A 23,397-nucleotide genomic window follows, 5' to 3' on the forward strand; every position below is an offset into this window, starting at 1 on the left:
AATGGGAGAGCAAGATGACCACAGAAACAAAGCATGGTTGCGCGGTTCCTTGGGGAACCCATTTAATACCATAAATCAATAATTTATTCTCTCACCCTCTGTCCTGTTAGGATGGCTCTTCCCAGCAGCACATGATGATTCTTAAAACAAGAATCCCAACTGCTGGGGTGGTATTTTCTTTATGCTTGCTGATATGATAGCAGGCAAGTGGTAGATTAAACATCACAGTGAGTTAAAAGCAAAGGCTCTGGAGTCAGACTGACGTTGATTTACGTCCTGGCTTCTGCACGTGGCAGCTGTAAGACGTGAGCAGATTCTCACTGTTGATAGTTATGTATATGGGGGGTCAATTGTTTATGTCCTTCATACATTTATCTCTTGAGACTCTAGTGTATTTATTGTTTTTTGTATGAATTTATATATGATAGAATTTTTACTTTTTCCTTAAGAAACTACATATCTGAGAGATTATTGCTAAATTCCTGATTTCTAAGTACTTAACATACCTTAGCAGTTCATCTACATAGATGGAAGAAGGGGGCAAGAGGGAGAGTACTAGCTAATTACTACTATCTTTAAAATAAAAAATTGTAATTGTTTGAAAGAGGTGAAATCACAGCAAGAAAATAATTAAAACGATCGTCACCACTGTTTCAAGTGGTCAGGAAAATCTTTAGTTAGAAATGTGCAGAACCAGCTGTAGAAGGGAAATTCCTCTTGAGTGAATTCCTTAAGTGTTACTGATATCGTCACTTCTTGCTCACCTTCATTTATTATTTGTTGTTTTCTTTGGCAAGTTTTAAGCCATCTCACTTTTTGACTTGCAGTGGAGAATCCCCACACTATGCTTCCTCAGGTAACTTCTTGGCCTCGCTCACTGTTGTGATACACTGATGTGCTCCTGTTGGTTGTGAGTTTATAGCCAAGAATTTGTTTCTGAAGAGATTAAAGCACCACACTTTGAACATTATTTACTATTTTAAAGTTTGACAATATGACTTGCATTGCCAAAGGATTTCTTGAGTGTAAGCAAAATGGGGGTGACATAGCCATCGTGTAGGAAATTGTTATATACTTAGGGTGTCACCGTGGGGACAGGGCCATTGCCTACTGCTGTTCAGAGGGTGAAATGAGAGAAGAAAAGGCAGACATTTAAACAGAAGCAGTTGTGACTTAATCAGACATGGACATACACCCAGTGAGGCACATGCCGTGGGGGTTCTGAGTGGGCAGAGGATTTCCCACTTGTTTTGGTTTTATTTTGTTCGAAGTGTTGTCCAGAATTTGTGACACAAATCAGTCCATGATTCTTCTGATCCTTGATTGGGCTGTTTAGCTTTACTCTCTTAATAATCAGATATACTTAACTGCTACAGCCACAACTCTCAGGTTGTCTCTCTGGTCTCAGAATATTGGGTGAAAGCTTCAGAGGGGTGAGGCCTCAGAGGTTGTCACTCCCAAACTCCTTAAACAGGGATGTATACACAGGATATTCTAGGTCATACGGTAAATGTGATACATTTGCCCTTGAACTTGGTAGAAGAAAACTTTGACCAGTTAGTCATGTTTTTCATATTTAAAAATGGATTTTAAAGATAAAATGTAAGTCTTCAAGAGGATTATCTTTGGGAGAGTCACTTTTAGCTAGGCCTTCTGACCTCAGGACACTCTTCCTGTTTTTTCTTCTGTGTTCCTAGAAAGACATGTTTGCATTTCATTATTCATCCATTCACAGTGCAAATGAAATAGTACTAGCTGTCTTGTTTAGTTTGGGGATTGTGTGAGGATGTAAAGAAACACTGTAAGTTGAGTAAACTAGATAGGTGTGATCCAGTAAGCAGTTAAACTACAAATGTATGAGAAACGTCAGAGTGGTATCAAGAGGAATTTTCTCTTGGTTTTGAAGAAAGCATATCAGTCCCTTTTGGATTGTTTTCATAGGTAAACAATGAATTATAAGTAATTCTAGATATGGGAAGAAAAACTTATGCGTTAGTATAGATGATAAGAGAACCATCTGGCTCAAGGAAATCTGTTTCAGGTGGCTGTGGTTCTTTTGTGTGGGTCTCTTTGTCATGAGTGACCTTGAAAATGCAGAAATGCACTTGATTTAATTCCTCCACTATAGAATAATTATGGTGGAAATTATGAATTCTTTGTAATTGAAGCTTTAAAAAATATTTTCATTATTTTTTACTAATGAAAGCTTTTTAGTTCTCATCTCTTCTTTGGTATTTCAGTAGAAATATGTTGCTATTCCACAGTTTGACCACTTGGGGGAGTAGATTATTTTCATGTTTTGTGTTAAAATCAGAATATAATTTGTAGCATAAAGGTATTTCTTTTGAACCAGTTTAGCCCAACTTCAAATATGCAAATTTCAGGTTAGGAAGTTTTAAATAAATCCTTACATCTTCTTAAAAAGCCCTTTATAATACCTAGCCTCATATACTTATGTGATTAGTAGTGGAAAAAAACAAAGAAGGTATATATTTTACTAGCATTATCATCAGCTGTTTAATCTGAACAAGATTCTGACTCTCCTGACTAGCATTTTAGCTTTGTTTCCCTAAGCTAGACTTTTTCTTGAAAAATTTAAGTCTTGGAAAAAAGACTTCTAACTTCTACTTGTTTTTGTTTTTTTTAAGATTATTGAAGATGCTATGCAAAAGTAAAAAGATGTTTTTCTCAATATTCAACCATTTATTCTTAGCCTATAGAGAAAAAGTTTGACTATAGAGTAGCATTTTTCTTTGAAAAATCGTATGGATGATTAAGAATTGTTGGTTGTGATTTTAGCTCTTACTGATCAAGTCCAAGAAGTGCTCCCACTCAAAGGATGGTCTGGGACCAGAACTTTGGGTACTAGCCTGGGGTTCAGGTGCTCTACAGGTCACCACAGGGGGAAGACAGAGGTGTGCACCCTGTGATGAAATAGATATTTGGAAGATGAGCTCACCCACTGGGTCCATGGTGCATACGTCTTTGCAGTCGGAACATTCTATGAGTCATCCATCCAAACAGTGAAACAATACCAAGACTAGCGGGAAACCAAAGTGGCTGGCCTGGAGCTTGCTTCTTGTGTAAGAGGCATTCCAGGCGAAGGTTGCCTGAACAGAGTTCATGCCCGCCAACCTCTGCCCTCCTGGACCTTGCCGCTCTTCCTCCCTCTTCCCTGTCAACCTCCATCCCCCTTCCCCTAGCACCTCCTCTTGTGGTCTCAGCCTGGCTTCATGAAGAAACACCAAACCAGCATCAGGTACCCACTGTTTGCTGACCTCTTTCTGGTCCTCAGTTTCGTCGTATTTAAAATGGATAAGGTTTTCTTTTCCCTGTTTCTTCATCCCTCCTTCCACCCTCCTACTTACAGTTCCCCCCTTCTCCTGTCTTACCCCTGCATGTTTTCTCTTCTCTTCCAGGTTTTATTCCTCTTGCTTTTCCTTTTTCTACCCTTCCTCTTCTTACATAGTTTCTCTTTAATCGCCTTTCTTGTTCTACTTGCTTCCTCTCTCCTCAACTCACTTCCGTTTCTCCCCACCCTCTCATTTCTTCTTCCATTTTTCCCACGGGCAGCACCCCAATACTGATTTTTTTTACTGCCATCTGATGCTGGGGATCTGGAACTGCAGTAGGACATGGAGGAAGAGGCTTAAATTTTTATGCGTTGCATAATTAGACCAAAAATAATCGCTTCTCTTTTGAAAGGAGGAATTTGTGTACATGATTTATATTGAATTAGATTATGAATGCCTGTGGGCACTTCCGTGTACTCCAGGCTCATTGATATCTGGTAGTCTGGGCAGCAAGCAGTGTAACATATTGAATGCAAGATAAATCTTCCCGTATCTAATTTTGGTGAAATTTATTTTCGGTTCTGCCATTTCACATTTTCGTTGTATGTATCTTGGTGGTATATTGCTGTGGTAAACATTACCAACTCCCTCTTACTTGATCACACATTTGGAAATTTTGTCATTTAGTGATGGTTAGAGGTAGAGAAAAAGGTTTAATAATGTGAACATCTCAACTAGCCTCATGGCTGAGTGGTTAAAGTTCCACGTGCTCCACTTCGGCGGCCCAGGTTCAGATTCCAGGTGGGAACCTGCTCTACTCATCAGCCATGCTGTGGAGGCATCCCACATACAAAATAGAGGAAGATTGGCACAAATGTTAACTCAGAGCTAATCTTCCTCAAGCAAAAAATGAATGAATAAAAAATTATGTGAACATCATTAAATATCATCATTAAGGATCAGCCAGTATATTGTTAATGAATTAACTAAATACTTTCATGGGATGATGAAGAATCCTGTCGTCTTCAGTTCTTCATTAGTAGAACTTTGGCTGAGTGTTCATCCCAACCCCCTCCCCACACACACACACTTCTCTTAAGATTGTCTCAAAACTCTAAAGTAGTGCGATCTGATTGAAATATAATGGGAGCCACATATGTAATTTTAAATTTTCTAGTAACATTAAAAGGAAAAGAAAAAAGCAGGTAAATGAATTTTAAGAATATATCTTATTTAACTCAGTATATCCAAAATATTGTCATTTCAACATGTAACCTATATATAAAAAATTATGAGAGATTATTTCACACACTGTTTTCATTCTGTGTGTGTATTTTACGCTTACAGCACATCTCAATTGGTACCAGCCACATTGCAAATGTAGCCACATGTACATTTAGCCAAATGTAGCCAAATGGCTATTTGTAACGAACAGCATAGTTCTAGACACTGGCCTGAATAAAACAGTGTATTTAATTAAAAAATAATATATTTTGTATGTGTTAAGTGTGTTTTAGGTTTTAAAAAAATTCACTTGACGTTACTATATGTTGATTTACTGAGTGGAAAGGAAATACCAGGAATGTTTGAATTTTACAATGTTGCATTGTCATACTATTGAGGTTAAATTCTTCATTATTATATTATTATATAATGTTAATATTATAACAATATAACTAATATTAATAATAATTATTATTATAATTTGCTCATTATTTATAGTGCTCAGCAGGCTATCTCCCTTCCACAATAGTGAAAATATATTGGGTCATGCCAATATGACAAACTAAAAAGTTAAGATTACTTCTTCATATGTATAGGTGTTTTTATTTCTACAAACGAGGATCTGATTGATTTAGAGAATCATTAACCCAATCCCTGTCCCGTGTGATAGAAGCTGCAGTGGCCGTCGTGTGATTGGCAGGACCTGTTACCTATCAGTGTAAACACGTGGCACAGCCTGTCCCCTGCCCCTGCTTATCTTCTTCAGAGAGAAGGGGTTGAGGCGTTTTGAGCAAATCTTACTGGTAAAGTTGTGTGTGTATCTTTTTTTTTTTAAAGAACCATTTCCTTTCAGTTTTAACCATATGACTGTGTCTGCAAACAGTTTGTACTCAGTCTGTCAGCAGAGCAGCTTTCTGTTTTGGTAATTTAGAAGTGTACCTTCATCTCTGAAAAAAGACATGGTTGATAAGCTACTTCCAATTTTAAGATGTTTTCCTTAGAAGATGATAGTGAAGATAAGGAGGAGAAGGTTCATGAAGGCTCATTAAGTAAAAGTGAAGGTGTTTACCATGGAAAGGCCCCTGCTGGTATCCTGGTGAGTTACGTGCACGGATGTGTGATTTGCCTGCTTGCCCAATCTGGATGGTTTGAGAGAAGGCCGGGGAGTGGAGGGGGCCTCATGCTCATGCCTTTTCTTAGCAAACTGTAGCATCATAATGGATTTTATCAACTTTTAAAAGTTATGTTCAACAGGCATCTTTGGCTACCTGCTCTCTCTCATTCACACTATGCCATCTTTCTACTTTTTTCTACTTATTATTTAACAAATAATGACTTTCTGCCTAGAAAAGAAAATGAAGTTGCTGCTTTAAACAGAAGTTTTTTAAAAACTGGGTTTCAAACTAAATGTATCTAGTTTCATATTCTCTTTGCATCCAAGTGTAGTAGTTGAGGAATAAAAAACATTTAAAACTTTTATGGTCCTAGCCAGAATTTTTTGAAAACTAATATTTTGAAACTGGCATTTTATTCTGATATATGACAGAGAAGAATGACCACAGGCTTTTTTCTCCTATGATCGCAAACAAACAGATTTTCTAAGCTTGAAATATATGGGGAAAATGCACATTGTCTGAGTTTTTTTAATCTAGCATTTTCTCTCTTCTTACAAGATGTAAAATAAAACAAGTCAGGTGCACTTAGTGTAAGTTCTGGAAGTCTGCATTAAAGAAAACATCAGGGGAATTAAGGACAGTATAACTTAACTCTGCCTATGAAACCTTTTCCTTTAAAAATAATCTGAAGTAAATGCAATGAGATAAAGATTTTTTTTTAGAAAATAGTATGTTTTTATAGAAGTAAGTGTAAAATAAACAACACAAAAATTAGGCAGTTTCTAAAATGTGGCTCATAATCAGATTGATTTTAGTTTTATAGTTATAAAAATTTTTGTCACCTTTAAAAATGTTATCACGTTTGCGTGCTTTTTGCTTTTGGACCGGTTGGTACAAGTGTCCTCGTTCGGGGTTCTTGGGAACTGATGGAACTGGACATTGTGTGAGTATGAATGGGAGTCGGTGCTAGTGAGAGGCAGTTTAGCTTTGACATTTCCTTTTAATAGTATCGAGTCTGTGCATGCATGGATTCATGCACATTTGTCTTAAAGGTCAGAAGGGAGAGTATTGAACATAGCTGACTCTTAGGAAATACTTAAAAAATTCATTTAACAAGTAGCACTGACACACACACACCACCCATCACAGGAAGAAGTTGTTATGCTTCCTACTGCTGGTGTTTTCTAGAGGGAGGTCGCCTGGTGTTCGATTCGGCTGCATTTTATTAAGTTACCTTTTATGGTGATGTTAGAACATTGAAGTCGCATGGGTCACCTCCCTGCCCCAAGAGAAACTTGGATTTTCTGAATGACTTGTGTTCAGGACCCCGGATTTGATATCTGCTTAATAAGCCGTGCTGATTATATACAAGTTAGACTTTATAACCTGGGGGTGAATGTGGCAAGGGAGAATCCTGGTTTTCAGGGTCCAGGCAAACCTTGTTGGAAGGTGAAAGTCTCATTTTAAAGGAGATGATTTTATGTATTTGGACCGTAAATGTATAAATCTCATAATGTAACAAACCATCAAAAGACTTCTGTGCTTTGTTAGAAATTGGGAATTTTTGAAAAATTACGTTTCCATAATTTTTAAGCAAGTGAAGATAGTTCCTTTATTTGGTAAGGAAGAGGCTAAACTATTTCATGTTCAAATACCTTGAAGTTCCAAAATAATCTGCTGGCCTTGTTTACCCCTCCCCCCTTATTTTAAATTACTTTGATTGCATTTTTTAAATTAGGGCAGAATGTACTGCAAGAGTTCTTAGCCAAACTTGTAATCCTAAGAAATGCTTCTAGAAGCAAGTCTTTCTGTGGTTTAGAGCTGGAAGGGACTTCAGAGGGCATCTGGCCATTCTTACTAGAGATGAGACCCATCCACAAGGGTTGTGACCTGTTCCTGGGGCAGAAGTGAGCCTTGACCTTGGTCTTCACATCCTCACGAGCAGGAGGGGACTCCAGGAAGCCCTGAGGGCAGTGCTTATCCATCCTTGTCCCTCTATGCTCTTTGTCACAGGACCTGGGCACCTGTGCAGTTGAGACCAAAAAGCTCTTTTTTCAGAGAGAATTTTGTGTATTTATATTATTTACAGCAAGATGTAGTGACATAAACAGTGGTAGAAGATAGCAAGTCACCCTGTAGGCGGGGCGTGTGGCTTGGGGCACAGTGCCTTGTATGAGATAGGAAATCCTCTGTGAGGGGTGGAGGAGCCTCCCTCCCCGCCCCCACCCCCCTTAGCACATTTGTCTTTGCTCCCTGCTGCCCAAATCCTACAGCAGCGCTAGGTGACTGGGCCCCAAACCAAACGTTTTCCTCCACTCCAACAAGGACTGTGTTCACAAAACTGATTATTTAGTTGTAAAGAATTTCCTTTCCTCACAGAAATGTAGTGATGTTGTTAGGCAGTTTGAAGGAGTACATTCTCTGAAAATCTTGATGTTTTTCACAACTTGTTTGCCTCTTTTAATCCTGACGTCACAGATGAGGTCAGGAATTTGGGGGGAAGTAGCTTAGAGGCTGTGGCCAGAAATATGTCTAGGCTGTTTGAAAATTATTTATTATCCATTTTTGTATTTATGCCGCCATCTGTTTTCAGAAAGGAAGGTCTTAGAGATGGCTTACAGTTAAAACATATGCGTGCATTCGACTGCTCCTCAGTACAGTAGATGCACGACTGAACTGTGAATTCAAAGAAAACAAATTCTCTTCATTCAGCGAATATATGTGCCTCACTGAGTTTGCTAGATGCTCACAAATTTTTTGGTTTGCATTTACTAATATGTCTGAATTATTTGCTGCTCTGAGTTTGTGAGTAACACACCCAGACAGATCCCCAGCAAATGGCTGAATACTACCTCTTTTAGTTTGCCCAGATGCTTGGTCCTGATTACATACTCCCAGTTAGCTAAGCTGATTCACCCAGTTGATTAGGATAAGCCCAGTATTGTAGATCTGATCCAGGTACTGGTCAGTTTTGTGTGTGTAGGAAAAACAAGTCATCATCCCATAACTGTATCTTTAGATGTCTGAAAAAGTGAGGCCTTGGTTCAGTCTAGAGGAATTGGACACAACTCTCTGAAAGGATCTGGATAAAAATTTTACCTCTCTTGGAAAAATACTTATCTTTTTATGCAGTTTGTGTTTTACATTCATATCTTAGGTATTAAGTATTCAAAACAAACCCAATTCTACTGAAGAAAAAATTATAAACACCAATTCTAGAGTAGATGATTTTTGCGTGTGTGTTTTACATTACTACTTATCTAATTAAAGGTAGGGGAAATAATTTTTGTTAAATTTTTTACTATTTTGTGTCTTGTTCTCGAAAAGTATTTCTTTTTTATTTGTCTCTTCTTTGAAGCCTATTGCATAACCTACAATCGTTGTCTGAGCTCTCTTACTTTGCTTAACATGAGACATTTAGGGAAGATATTTTTCAAAGGGTGGAAATACAACATGCTGATCTTATTTTATTAGAGTATCGTTTTTAACTCTGTGATGAAATCATATTTGGAACTTTGTGTGCTCTTGGTGTACCATCTTAACCTTAGCCCATATCTGTGTAGAAAAGACCTTTATCAGAAATTTGCCTAAAGCAAATCATACCCAGGAAAACCTGGAGGGAAATCTCTAGAATGTTATTACATTCTTTGAGACTTATCTGAACTCTACTTGAACTGCAAATAGAGGCTAGCCTCAGTTAGGTCAAGGGGCAGTGCTAAGATAATAAAAGTCATTTGTCATCTTTCTTTTATATTCTAACAAAACATGAGCTCATAACCATTAGAGACTGATACTCTGTCATAAGATTGACATTATGTTTGAAAAGTATTTCCTTCAGGCTAAGTGAGGCAGGACAGCAGGAAGTATACCCTTCAATTCTGTGTACTTAAGTTTTCAAGAGGGGACTGGAGTTGATCCACTTACCTGTGGTCATCAGACATAGCTTGAGAAGCTGACATTTTGGGGTCACTTGGGGGCTTTAAAAAGTACTTTGTACCTGTAGTCTAGGGCGTGGCCTGGTCCACAGGCTTTCTCGGAGCTCCACAGTGATTCTAGTGGCAGCCAAGGATGGTGATTCCCGAGTCTGACTAATCACTGGAAACCCTTCTGAGCTTTAAATGTAAAAGACAGATTTCCCAGACAGAACTGAATCAGAACTGAAGAGGGTAGTGGAGCCCAGAAATTGTTTTGTTTTTAAACAAAACCTTGGATTTAGTTGTCATATCACTGTAGTCTTCCTATCAGTGACAGTTCCTCAATCTTTCCTTTCTTTCATGACCTTACACTTTTGATGAGTACTGGTCAGTTATTTTGTAGAATTCCCCTCAGTTTGAGTTTTTCTGATGTTATCTCCTAATTAGATGGAGATTGGTGGTGATTGGCAAGAATACCACACGTGCGATAGCCTCTTTTCAGTGAATTATTGTATCAGGGGATCCCTGATGTCAAGGTCTCTTATTACTGGTGAAGTTTCCCTGGATGGCTTGGTTAAGGTAGTGTCTACCGGGTTTCTCTACTGTGAAGTTACTATTTTTCCTTTTGTAATGAATATATATCTTAGGAAAGATACTTTGTGAATAGACAAACATTCTGTTTCTCCTCAAACTTTTGTCCTCTTTTCAATATTCACTGCCTGCCACAATTATTACTTTTGTGTTCTAATAGTGGTTTTCTATTCCCCTCATTCTTTATTAATTGGAGTTCATCTTTAAGAGAAAGCTGTCCTTTCTCTCTACTTATTTATTAATTTAATTTATGTCAGTGTGCACTGCTGAATATTCTTTAGATTGTAATCTAATACTATCATTTTCTTCAAATTGTTCTAGCTTGAGCCATTGAAAGTTCTTTCACGTTAGCTCCTGTGTTATTTAACATGCCCCTATTCTTTTCATTTTGAGCACTTTCCTACTTTCTGGCAGTACTAGATGCTCCAGCATCATTTTGTATTCCTGCCCCCAGCCCTGGGATCAGCCACTTCTCCAAGGAGCCCTGATTTCTTTGATTGGAGAATGGTATTTAGAAACCAAGATCTGGGCTCTGGATGTGCTTGTTGCTTCTAGAGTATCCTTGGTTCTAGATCCTCTTAACAGAGACAGCTAGAATGTTAAATATGTATACTCTGTCAGGCATAAGCACATATGTATCTGTGCATCTGTCCACGGAGACCTCTAATTCCAGCCCAATACCACAGGGTTCCTTTTAGTCTTCTCTCTAGGAAGCTTCCCAAGTTTTTATGATTAATCAGACTTGGGGAACAATGGCTTTTGGATATATATCTGTTACGTACGTTTTGGACTGAAAGGCTTAGAGCTTTAAGTACTCTTCTTTGATGAACAGTCTCTTCCTTGGTGAATCATTGTCGTTTTCCCTACTTGAATTAGTCATCATTTCCTCTTAGACTGAAAAGAGTTTTTAATGTAACTCTTAGTCTTCATAATGAAAGGAACTCAATCTCCTAGGAGAAGTGCCCTGTTTTTTGTAGTGGAGTGGAAACTGGTCAGTTTCATGGCCAGCATTCTTAGAAAAAAATTTGTCAGAGAAATTGAGCACACTCGAGGGAGTATTTAGTGGTTTGAATGCACAGGGAGGCCACATGCAACCCACTCAAATGACAAACTCACAGAATTTCACTAAAACCAAATTTATTTTAATCCTTGAATTATCTTCTTTTTGATGAGGCGGTCTACATTCTTTCTCTCAAGCATATCTTTCTTTCTAAAGCAGGTGCTTTGTCAGACTTCTTGATAATAAACTCTTCAGTGTTGGGTTGTTTAGGGTGTTTGGACTATGAACGTTAGACCTGCACGTACTTTTTCAGTTGGTAGCTACTAAGTTAGTGAAAGAGGTACAGTGACCTTCAAATCCTACTGAGGTGATTCATCTGGCTTGTTCCCACCTGAACTTAACCAGGGTACCATAGGATGCAGGGGGAGGGACTTTCAGCCCAGGGAATTACCATAGTTGGACCAAGTTTAAAATTTCTGCTTAATTCATCTGTGATAATAACTGAGGTTCTTTTGGGGGCATGAGAAGAAGAGGAGCGAAGTTTAACATGTCTTTCCCTAGACCTGCATACTGCAGGAACATGTTCATTTGTTCCCAGTCTCACAGCTGTAATTTTGACCATAGAAGAAGAGTCGTGATGTCAACTCCTGACTTCTAGGTCAGTGAATAAATAGAAAGAACTTCAAATAAAGTCAGGCTATGTCAAAGGACATTGTATCCTCCCAATGTCTGAACTAAACTGACAGTCATCACTAAAGATACTGTGTATTGTTTCCATAGAAACCTGCTAAGATGGTGTGGCTTTTATACATGAAAGTGAGCCAAACAATCAGACTTCCTGTTTTATTTTAGAGTTGCTGATGGTTACCAATGATCACCACCAAAATCAGTTAGCCACACAATTCTCTTATAGAAAGTTTGGGATGAGAACATGTTTATTAAAACATATCTGTGATCATAGTGTAATCATATCTTTCAGACTATTCCTAATAAGAAGCTTAACATTTTTCATGTACGATAGCATATAGAAGAATCATCATGGCCTTGTAAAAGATTTATGAAATTCCTGCTTACACATAGCCCTGAAAATGACATAAACTTAGCATTAGTGTTTTTAGGAGTTTGTGGTCCCAAGCACAGTAAAAAGAACCTGGGCATTTGAGACAGATAGACCTGAACTTTTGTCTGTACCTGTCCTTGTGTCACAGTTTGATTCCAGGTAAGTTGCTTATCTTCTCTGAGCATCAGTTTTCTTGCTAGTACGATGCATGTAACATCTACCTCACCTAATTGTGGGGATTAAATGAGGTGAGGTCTGTAAAATGGCATCTGTTCTCTTTTCCCCCATCACTTCCCCATGGCTAACACTAGGAAGAACATTGAGTAAAACATCAGAATTGTAGTTTAGGTTATAGGTGGTTTGTCAGAGATAGGCACAGTTTAAAATGTTAAAGCATGAGTAAATGATGAGTTTGAATTTTTACCAGTGTAAGTGAATCTCTATTTTAAACACCTACCACAGAGGAAAATCCAAACTTATAAAAGTTAAATTATTACCACTTTGTAAAATAATTTAAGGAAGGATTTATTCTAATAGCAAACTCTCCCAGGTGTACTCAAGATATCTTAAAAACGTTAGCTACAATATCAACCTTGCAGAAGTACATCTGAGCAATCCCACACCTAAGTATTTACCCAAATGAAATGAAATTATGTTCACACAAAAGCCTGTACACAAATGTTTTTAGTAGCTTTATTGGTAATCATCTAAAACTGGAAACAGCCCGGGTGTCTTTCAGCTGATGGATGGATAAACAAACTTTTGTACACCCACACAAAGGGATGCTACTTAACAGCACCAAGGAGCAAACTCCTGATGCCTGCAACAATGTTGACTAATCTCAGATGCATTATGCTAAGTGAAAGAAGCCATATCTAAAAGGCTACGTACTGTCTGGTTCCATCTATATGATATTCTGGAAAAGGCAAGACTATGGAGACAGAAAACAAATCAGCGGTTGGCTGGAGATAGGGGAAGAGGATTGAGTACAAAGGGGCATAGGGGTGTTTGGGGCATGATCTAGTTCTGTATCTTCATTGTAGTGGTGGTTATGTGATCGCATGGTTAAAACTGTCCACTACAAAAGGAGTAATTTTACTGTATGTAAAGTACACCTTAATTTTTTTTTAATGGAAAATCTATTTTGAATAGTTTAAGGTACATCTATTTAAAATCTTAAAATTGCATTTCATAGCAGACCTGACATGGATATTGAGCTAGAAATTTTAATATGCTGATAGATATAACCATTACACAAAGATTAACTAAGTAATAGTTTATCTTTCATGATTAATTATCAACAGAATCTTAAACTCATTACATTTCTTAATGATTTTACTTCTGTGTTTCTTACTAGTTTCTAGTCAGGTTAAATGCTCCCTGTAACATTATGATCTGTCACCTCATAAACAAGTAGGTTAGAACTGGGCGTATTTCAGCCATGACAGCAAAGATAAGAACTAAATTATCAGAAAGCTTTCTTATGAGGTGTTATTCTGCAATTTGAGGAATGAAGGGAGAAGCGCTGAAGAGAAATGCAGGAATGAGAAGCATTAAATTGTAGAGAGCTGTGATAGTTTGAAATAAGTTTGGTCACCGGAATGATGTGGGGGTAGAGGAAAGTCGTTGGGGCCCTCTTTTCCTAGTGTGCTGCTTGCCACTTTAGGATATACTCAAGGAACACATTTTATTATGTGTAGTGACATCTAAAGATATCTGTAAAATTGGGGGGCCGAGTGGTTAAGTTCATGTGCTCCACTTCGGCGGCCCAGGGTTTCGCCGGTTCAGATCTTGGCAAATCAAGCCATGCTGAGGCGGCATCCCACATGCCACAACTAGAAGGACTCACAACTAAAAATATACAACTATGTGTCGGGGAGCTTTGGGGAGAAAAAGGAAAAATAAAATCTTTAAAAAAAAAAAAGGTGTCTGTAAAATTGAACATTTATTTCTCCTTTCTTTGCACCAATTCTATTGCTGAAGAAATGAATATTCTGGTACATTACTGAGCATTGGGAAATTGAAACTATTGCTGCCTGCCATTTACCTTGAATTCTGTGCCCTATAGAATTATAATGTTGGGCATTTTCATGTAAATAGACAGACTAGTAGGAAATGATGACCTAAGTTTGTTCTCTTTCACTCTCTGTTTTCTGTAATAGTCTGGTCATGTATGATCATTGTTGCATTCAGCCTTGCTTCTGTCTCGGCTGACTTCCCCACACTGACTTCCCCTGGCAGACCAATAGTCTCTCTTCCGCCACAAGTCGCTGTGGGCTGCTCAGTGTTCTTCAGAGTGATCTGCACGGATGTCATTTGTTCTCACAGGGATATTTTTAAATTTGCTCATTGAGGTGGATGTTATTCTTAATTGTCACTTACATGGACTAGATTCATGCGAGTTTTTTCTGTGAGGTCTTCACCAGCATCCAGAGAAAGGCATTGGTTTCTGAATCTCTGAGCATTGATTTGGAGATGTTGGGTTGGCCTCCACTGTTGTTGGCATTCTTTTCAAGTGTATGGCACTCTTGCTCTCTCTCTATTTGTATAGTCGTGTGCCACATAATGACATTTTGGTTAACAACGGACCACATATACAACAGTGTTTGCCTAAAATCAGTACCATATAGCTTAGGTGTATAGTAGGCTATATGATCTAGTTCTGTGTAAGTATACTCTACAATGTTTGCAAAAGGAAGAAATAGCCTAGCGACACATTTCTCAGAATATACCCCCATTGTTAGGTGACCCATATCTTCATTTACCTTTTGAATTTCTCTGTTATTCAGGTTACAGTACAAAACATTGTGTGTATTCCTGTCTCTCCTTGCTGATTCTGTTCACTACATCTTGCGTTTGTCCATTCTTTGATTCATATCTTCATTGATCCAAAAATACTCATTAAGAAGCTTCTGTTGCTAGGCACTGTGCCAGGCTCTGGGGAAACGGTGAAGCATACAAAACTTCTCCTTTCTTTGTCAGAACTTAGAGTGTGGAGGTGGGATAAACAAATTACTGCAGTGTGGTGACTGCTTCTGTGCTGGGTAGGGGAAAGGGCAGGGTGCCGTGGGCGGGCACAGGCGTGCACCCCTTCTTACTGCCTTCTGCTTTCTTCCCAGCCCGGCCATTGAGCCTGCCTGCTTCCTCGCCCCATCTCTTTCTGATCTTCTTTTCCATTATGCTCTGTTCACAATCTCTTATAAACATACTTTATTTGTTCCCATTTCCCCCTCATCTGGGAAGCCTAAAACATCCTTACTCCTCTCATAAAATATTAGATCGACAACCAACAGTAGTTAATGGATTGAGAAGAAAACTGGTGTTGGGTTTTGAAGGACTGTTCTGAAGTTATTAGGCCAGTGACTGGGGTGGAGGGCAGGGAATTGATGGTTTTTGAAGATGAAATAGGTGACACTTACAGTCCTTCCTTTAGTTATACCTGCTGAAAAGCCAAAGCAAATAGTTGAGTAAAACTTGGGGCCAAGGCTTGGGAAAGAGTGTATAGCTGTAGTAGCAAAGTGTCTTCCTTTTTTTGAACCTTACTCAGCCCAAGACAATTGTTCATCTGCAGTTTAGATAGTAAGTGTGGTGAAATCAGAGAAGTGAGCCCAGTGAGCGGAAATCTGTGCTTCCAAACTTCCTTAAAGAAAATGTGTTGTGACAGATTTGAAATCTGAACTTATCAGCTTACTAGCCTTGACAGCTAAGGTTGAGGCCAGCCTCACGTCATCTCATTTAAAAAGAAAAAAAGTCTGAGTTGTTCAGTAGAAGAAGGCTTTCACTGGGCTGCATTTGGAGTATTTTCTTGCTAATTTTCCCTGAGTGTTTTTGGGGAGGAGGGTGGTAGAGGGCGCCAGGCAGCTTTATCAAGTCAGAATCAGTATCAGCCTGTTTGTGTTTAAGTCCTTTGTTGGCAGACGTCGGAAATGGACTCTGAACAAGCCAAAGCCAGGCAAACAAACATGGCTGTTCATCATTCAGAGAGATAATGAGAGGGCAAGAGCTAGGACTGCGTGGCATCCTAGTGTCTTGAGCAAGTAGGCCTTTTGGATCCCCACTAAGGGGGCTCAGCCCCGCCGGTGTCTGGCCACTTCGGTTCTCCATACACACTTCAGGGATATCTGTGGGCCTCGTTTGAGTCAGGTGTCTCCCTACCCCATCAGCTAGCTGATACCAAGGCCTCGGTCTCATATCATAGACATGGCTACTGGGGATTTAGCCCTGTGTTTGGGGATCTCCAAGAGATGAAATCATTGTGATCCAGAGAGCCCTGTTATTACCTCCTGAGCTAGTCATAGCAGCATGTATCCGTTCAAATTCCAAAACAGGAATCAGAAAATTCCCTCTTCTTGTGTATCCCGAAGGTTAATGTTGAATAATATTAGATTGTAATTAGGGAAGGAACCCCTAGGAAAGAAGTCTTCCTAGACCAGAATTTTTATAAATGACAAAGCCGTATAAATGATTTTTGACAGAACCACTGCCAGTCCTAGATTCAAGTCTTATAAAATGATCAGTTCAGCTGTTTGTTCATTAAAGTGTATAAAGTTCAAGGTCTGTTAAGTTTGGATCAGATGTCGAGCTAATAGATACACCTTAGAGGCCGGGATATGTACTTCAGCCCATAACAACTTGGTTTTCTCAACAACCTTCATCAGGATTAGGAGGATAAAGTTCACGCAGTAGAGACTGGAGGTAGTTCCCAAACCTGGATGTTCATCAGAATCATGGATAACAGGTCCTGGAAGACTCTACCTCCAGTTTTTTATGTCTGGATTGAGGCCCAGAAATCTACATTCTTAACCACCGAAACTTGATTCTGTTGCACATAGTCCAGGGACTGCTGTTTGAGAAATACTGAAGTACACTGTGGTCCTTGGCAGTTTTCTTCACCTAGCAGGAAAAAAAGAAGCTGGTTAGACATAAAACAGACCCTGACTGTGCCTTCAAACAGTATAGGTGATGGGGTTGCTCTTCTTCAGAAAGATAGCTTATAGTCTACAGGGTATTGACTAGAACTGCAGATCCTCCAGAGGATTATCCTGGCTACATCTCTCAGGAAGGAATCATCTGAGGACAGCCGCCAGCTCAGAGAGATTTGCAAGACTCCCCTGTGTGTCGTCTCCAAAGAAAGATCCAGGACCGTGCGCAAGGCTTTAAGCCTCCCTGTGGTCTGTTCTATGACAGACTGATTTTGGAGGTAGCAAGAATAGGCATAGAATTTTATCAGAGGGTCTCTTGCTTTTACATGGAGGTATGATTCCCTAACCCAGCTAATCTTTATAACCAGTTATTAAACTTAAAAATTCAAGGAAGTTTGCATTTTAAAAACTGTCTGGGATGATTTTCATGTACACAAAATTTTGAACCAATGTAGTAAGTAGTATTCTTGAAGTTCAATATTGTTAGGCAGTTCCCTACCAGATCTCCCCTTTTTATTTCCATATCTGAGGTGCTTTGTTTATTCATTCAACAATGTTTACTGAATCCCAGCTATGTGCCAGATGTGTTTCTTGCTCTGTCTAGAAATTGTGGCATGATCCTGACCAGCTGTTTGCTTTTCCTTAGCACCCCACCCACCTTGGTCAGTCATCAAGTCTTACTGATTGTCAGTCCCCTCTGTACCTCTTCTGCCTTTAGAGCTGTTCCATCTCTTAGTTGAACTGGTTGTAGTAGCTTCTGAGGTGGTCTTGCTTTAGCATCCTCCTCCCCAGTTCATCCTCCCCACTCCCAAGCTGATCATGTCACTTTCCTGACCAGAACCACTGCTTGCACCGGTTGCCCAGGATACACTTGAGGCGTGGGTCTCAGGCCTTTTGTCACTCACCTTTGCCTCAAACTCAGCATACCCTTTCCATGTGCTAGTCTCTTTGCCCTGAACTGCCCACTAGGGACCTCCTTTTGGCCTGATAGACCCCTCACACCCATTTACCATCCTAGAACAAATATTTTCTGCTTCCTGAAGCCTTCCTTAACTCTGCCATGCAGCTTTTTTTCTTCCCTTTCTCTAGTCGTCTTAAAAATCACCAAAATAGCATTACCATGGGCATTATGTAAGTTAAGACAGTATTTATGATGTCTCTTTCTTTTGTTAGACCTCTGAGAGGAGGAGGGCAGAATTTTACTATCTTTATATTAAAAGGACTTACTGTGGTACCTGGCATGAAGCAGGTGCTCAACTTTGTATGAAAATAAGTCTTATCAGACACGTGATTGTTTCTAAATTAAGTCTGCAGAGGTACTATATTGAGGGACCTTTCCTGGTTAAGCTTTTACAGACTTCCTTTTTTGTTGTGACAGAAAGGCTGTCTGGAGAAATTGGTGTATTCAGGAAGGTTGCTGGGAGACACTGGATTTTAGTTTACACATTCTGTAGTTGGGGACTAAGTGGTCCTAGAGATGAAGGAGAGCCCTGTTCCAGCAGCCCCCCTGCACTGTGGGGCAGAAAGGGACCTGCTGTGATCTTGAGGAGGCGTTTTAGGGTAGTGCATGTTAGATGTGCAGCTGTCAGCATTGCCTCGTGGACTTTAGATTGGGGGAGATCAGATGGGGCTTAATAGACCATCCACCCTGTGGACTTCCTAGGGGTGGAGGCCATCTCCTTCACTGAGGACAGGGCTGTTCCTTGGGCTGCTGCTATTTCTGTTTCTCATTTTATAAAGTGAGAGTTAAGAAGCAGTTAATAAAATATAAGGAAAATTAAAACAAGTTGACATTCTGCTGTGATGGGGAAAAAGAAAAAACTGAGGTACAAAGTAAAGCATTTATTTGAATTTAAGTGACCAAGAGTTCCTTCTCCCAGGAAGGCTGGGTTCTTTGTCAGGCTTAGCGTCAGTTGTCTGGCACTGCTTGCTGCTCGCTCACAGACTGCACTGTTTTGCATAGTTTTCCATTCCGTATGTCTAGCTAAGTTGTTACCTCCTTTATGATTCTTTGTGATTTTGGTAGTGTCTGCTGGGCATGTGATAAATGTTTTGACTTGAGTTAAGCCCCTACAGGATGTGGGCACACCCCCTCCCCCCCCATCCCCCCAGGCCAGGGAGAGGGTGCTGCCATGTGTGCCCGTTGCTATCTTTCATCACCAACTTTCAAGGAAGTAAAGTTCTCAGCCAGGATCAGCAGTACCCTCCAGGTTCATGTTTGGCCACCTCTAGGGAACTCTGGGATCCTTCGAGAACTATAGGGACTTAAGTACAACTTGAGTTCAGCTCTCAAATCTCTTGTCTCCAGGGACACCAGCTGACCTTGAGAGCCTAAAGATTTAAGCCACAGGTGGGAAGTAGCAGGAAGGTTGAGACCCTGAGTCACAGTGGAGCTGGGTTCTAGTGAATAATAATAGAAAGTAAACACCCTTTGTCTCAGTCTAAATGTAAAATGAAATGAATAATGTCTGCCTTGCATAACCTACATTCTCTTTTTGAAGATCAAATGAGGTATGTTTATGTTTGAGAAAGTTCTTGAAAAATATTAAGTGCTGCTCAAACACACAAGTAAGCTTGGGCATGCTGGAGGAGTTTGGTCCAGGAGCATGGGTGTAGGTGTAAGTTGGAACGTGTACAAGGTAACAGTGTTCTGGTGTTTGTTTCCTGAAGTATCTGGAACTTTCTCTTTTCTCGTAGCACATTCCTCACATCTGTAAGCAGAAGCTTAGACAGAACATCAAGTTCTTTGATAAAAGCTCTGTGCACAAGTCCTGATCACATGTGATCTCCCCAGAAGTCCACTTCCTAACAGTGAGCCACAGGTTTAGCCAGAGGGTTACTAGTCGGTGCTGCCTCTCATCGTGGTGTGCTAAGGGGACCTGGAGGGTGGATATGGCTTCACTGGACTCTCTGTAATCATTTTATATTTTTGTGGCCAAGTAACATTAAGTAAAAATAATATTCACATTGCTAAAAGCCCTTTTTCAGCAAGAAATCTGGGGGTTTTGTCGAGGTTTTTTATCATCATTGCTTAGGGCATTTCTGTCACTGAGAGATGCAGTTAAGGACATAGGCTCTAAAATCAGATTTGAGTTTGCCTATCAGCTTTAATACTTAGTGTGGTGACCTTGGACACTTCTGAACCTCAGCTTTCTCATGTAAGTGGGAATATCGATACCAGACTCACAGGTAGTTGTGAAGATGACATGAGATAATATACAGGTTAACACAGCACTTGACACGTGATGGATGTGTAACAACTGTAGTTGTGATGTTTGTTAGTACTGCTAACTAGTATCATACTAGTATTGAATACATATGTGACAGTAAACTTAAAACTTAGCAAAGAAATTTTGATGATATATAAAAGAGTGGTTTAGAATGTATCCATTTTGTATTGATAACAATTTAGAAATTGTTATAATGTTGTAATAGCTACCTATGTCTCTGTGGTTATTCTTTTCCTTAACAAAAGTTATTTTTGAGTGAACATATCACCTTTAAATAATTTGGGGAAGTTTTTGTAGGAGGGATATCTGTATTTGAACTTATTTACTGAAGCATCCCATTGATAAATCTCTACTACATATCATGATGATTTACTTTAGTTTCTCTGATGCTCAGGAAAAGCTCTGCTTAAGCAAATATTTAAACTTTTGGTAAATAGTTGAATCTTGAAAGCTACCTATTTATTCCAGGTACTAGTGTTATTTACTTTAAGATATTTGATAAGAAAAACCTGATAGTGGGCACCATTGAATTTCATGCATGAAAGACTATTTGATCTAATGAATTTTATACATGAAGGGCCATTTGGCGTCTAATAAGTATTTTAATTGATTACTGTTTGCTGGTTCTTTCCATTTTCCATTTTCCATCTAGTGCCTCCCTTTCTTGGGAGCTCCCAACAGTTAACCCAGACCACGGGGCAGGTGCCTGGGCCTAAACACACACTGTACCTTGTGTTGCTATCAGTCAGGCCTATCTGCGCTTTTGTGTCCAGTTTTGGATCTCCCATTTAAAGGAAGACATAGACAGTTCTCTAGTTTGTCATAAAAGTGAAAGTAAAGATCAAGGTGCTGGCAGATTGGTTTCCTAGTGAAGGCCCTCTTCCTGGCTTGCAGATAACCGCCTTTACACTGTGTCCTCACGTGGTAGGGGGAGAGCACTCGAGCTCTGGTCTCTTCCTCTCCTTATAAGGACACTATTCCATTGTCACCTCATCTAAACCTAATTACCTCCCAAAGGTCCCACGTCCAAATCCATGACATCGGAGGTTAGGGCTTCAACATATGCCCTGAGGGGGGGTGGGAGGAGATGGGACACAAACATTCTGTCCATACCAATGCTTAGCCTTTCTATGCCTCAATTTCATTATCGTTAAAAATAGAAATAATAATACTTACAAGATGCTTCTGAGATGATAACACATGTATAAGCTTAAGAATTTGGTGCGTAGTAAGGTCTCAAAAAAATGGTTGCTGCTATTATGATTACTGTTAACTTTACCGTATTTCAGAGATGTGCTAGAAGCATTTTTGGTATTTGTGGAAAGACTAGACTGGATAAATTCTTGCAGTTCTAAGAATCAATAAATGCATTTTAATACTTTTCTTTTGCTTGTGAGCGTGAAGGTAGGGATGCTGCTCTGTGAACATCCTTCAGTTCCATGGTGCTCTTTCTCTGTGGGCATTTTTCTGTCAGTCTGCTTTTGGATTATGTATTCTGTCTCTGCTTTTTCTCTGAATTTTCATTGGTCTCTTTCTGTATACCCTTTCGTGGTCTCTGTCACTCTCTGTTCTTGAAATAATTTTTCCCTCACTTCCACTTTTTTCCTCTCATCATTCACTATAAAATATGATAGTTTACAATGTTTATTGTTTTGCAATGTTTTAAAATCTTTGTTTTATTTCAAAAGCTAGTATCTCAGTGGAGTGTTTCCCCACATGTGATGGGGTTACCTAGTCACTATCTTTTCTGCCCGTTTAGCGTCCTTTGACCAGGACAGGCTGGTATCAGAGGCCTGACTTTGTTCTCACTGAGCTTTATTATGGCTGGTGCTGGGCTGGGCATGTAGGAATAAAGGTTTATGGTGCTAGATCCTGCTTAAACAGGAAGCTGTTTAAGGGCTCATGCATACAGTGACCAGCTGTTGTTCCCCCAGACATAACCTTGAGGAAGCCCCCTCCTGCGACCTCGTCGGCTGCCCCCCAGCAGAGTTCTGCTTCTCAGTCCCAGGGTGTAGTGCATAAGAAGTCCCCAGGCCTCCCTTTAGTTTGTTTTCCCAGACTTCATGATATAAACAGAATTGTTTTGTATCTGCTAAGAGAAAACCTGTCGTTTGACAGCCTGCATTTTTCTACATTTAGCAACTAGCATTGACACAATAGGCTTTCTTGTATTACAGCACATCCTTTTAACCGTGGTAATTAAAATCATCTTGAATGCATATAGTTACATTTAATTATGGATTCTATGCTCTAGTCGATATAAGCTTATTACACATTTAGTTTATAAGACTTTGTTTATAGCTGAATGTAGATGCTTAAAAGTTATCATTTTTCAGCTTAAGAAAAAGGCCTATATAATTATGAATTTTTTTTTAATTTGTAAGAAAATTCATTTTAAAATTGCCACCATCAGTCAAGCAGTAATACAAAGATTGACAGCTTGCGTGCTGTTTGATTAATGTGCATGCTGTGACAGGCAAAAAGCATGTCATGAACGTATATTACTTACAGAATATGAAAATTCTGTTGGACTGTTCCGGGTTACCGAGAAATACTGTCTGGTAAAAGAAAGTGAAAAGATGAACTACGCAAAACTAAACGTTATTTCACTTCTGTTTTTGGAGACATTCTTAATGTAGAAAAATTGCACACTGTGACCCCAGAAATAAGGAACAAAAAAGATATTTGTTCTCTTTTCCTCTAAATTAGTTGTAGTGCTCTTATAGGAAACAAAATCTAATGAGATATTCAGATGGCAAATCAGCACATGAAAAGATGTTCAACACCATTAGCCATTAGGGAAAGGCAAATTAAAACCAGTATCACTACACACTTGTCACCATGTCTAAGATAAAAAATAAGGACAATGCCAAATGCTGGCAAGGATGCAGAGAAACTGCGTGTCTCGAACATTGCTGCTGGGAATGTAAAATGGTACTGCAACCCTGGTGGCAGTGTCTTTAAAAACTAACCATGCAGTTCCCGGGCACCCCAGTAGTCACCTTCCGGGGTATTTTTCCCAGTCAAATGAAAACTTCACATAGAAAT

The 23,397-nt window shown here is 39.4% G+C and overlaps 1 protein-coding gene across 4 annotated transcripts in view; it reads left to right on the top strand.

Moving 5' to 3' along the window:
* The window catches only part of LPIN2 (lipin 2), an 88,338-nt gene that overhangs the window by 19,121 nt on the left and 45,820 nt on the right, over window positions 1-23,397 (top strand). The window contains exon 1 of one of the 4 annotated variants that reach the window (XM_046671492.1): window positions 5,294-5,613. The exons of 2 other annotated variants lie outside the window; for them this stretch is intronic. Coding sequence is in view for 1 of the 2 variants with exons in the window: in XM_046671491.1 (XP_046527447.1) it covers window positions 5,506-5,613 (108 nt within the window). In the remaining variant the exon portion in view is untranslated. Of the gene's footprint in view, window positions 1-5,293; window positions 5,614-23,397 lie in introns of those variants that run through there. One more of the 4 variants, XM_046671491.1, reaches the window with a different exon arrangement.

This window comes from Equus quagga, chromosome 9 (genome assembly GCF_021613505.1).
Source record: "Equus quagga isolate Etosha38 chromosome 9, UCLA_HA_Equagga_1.0, whole genome shotgun sequence".
Classification (NCBI taxonomy): Eukaryota; Metazoa; Chordata; class Mammalia; order Perissodactyla; family Equidae; genus Equus; species Equus quagga.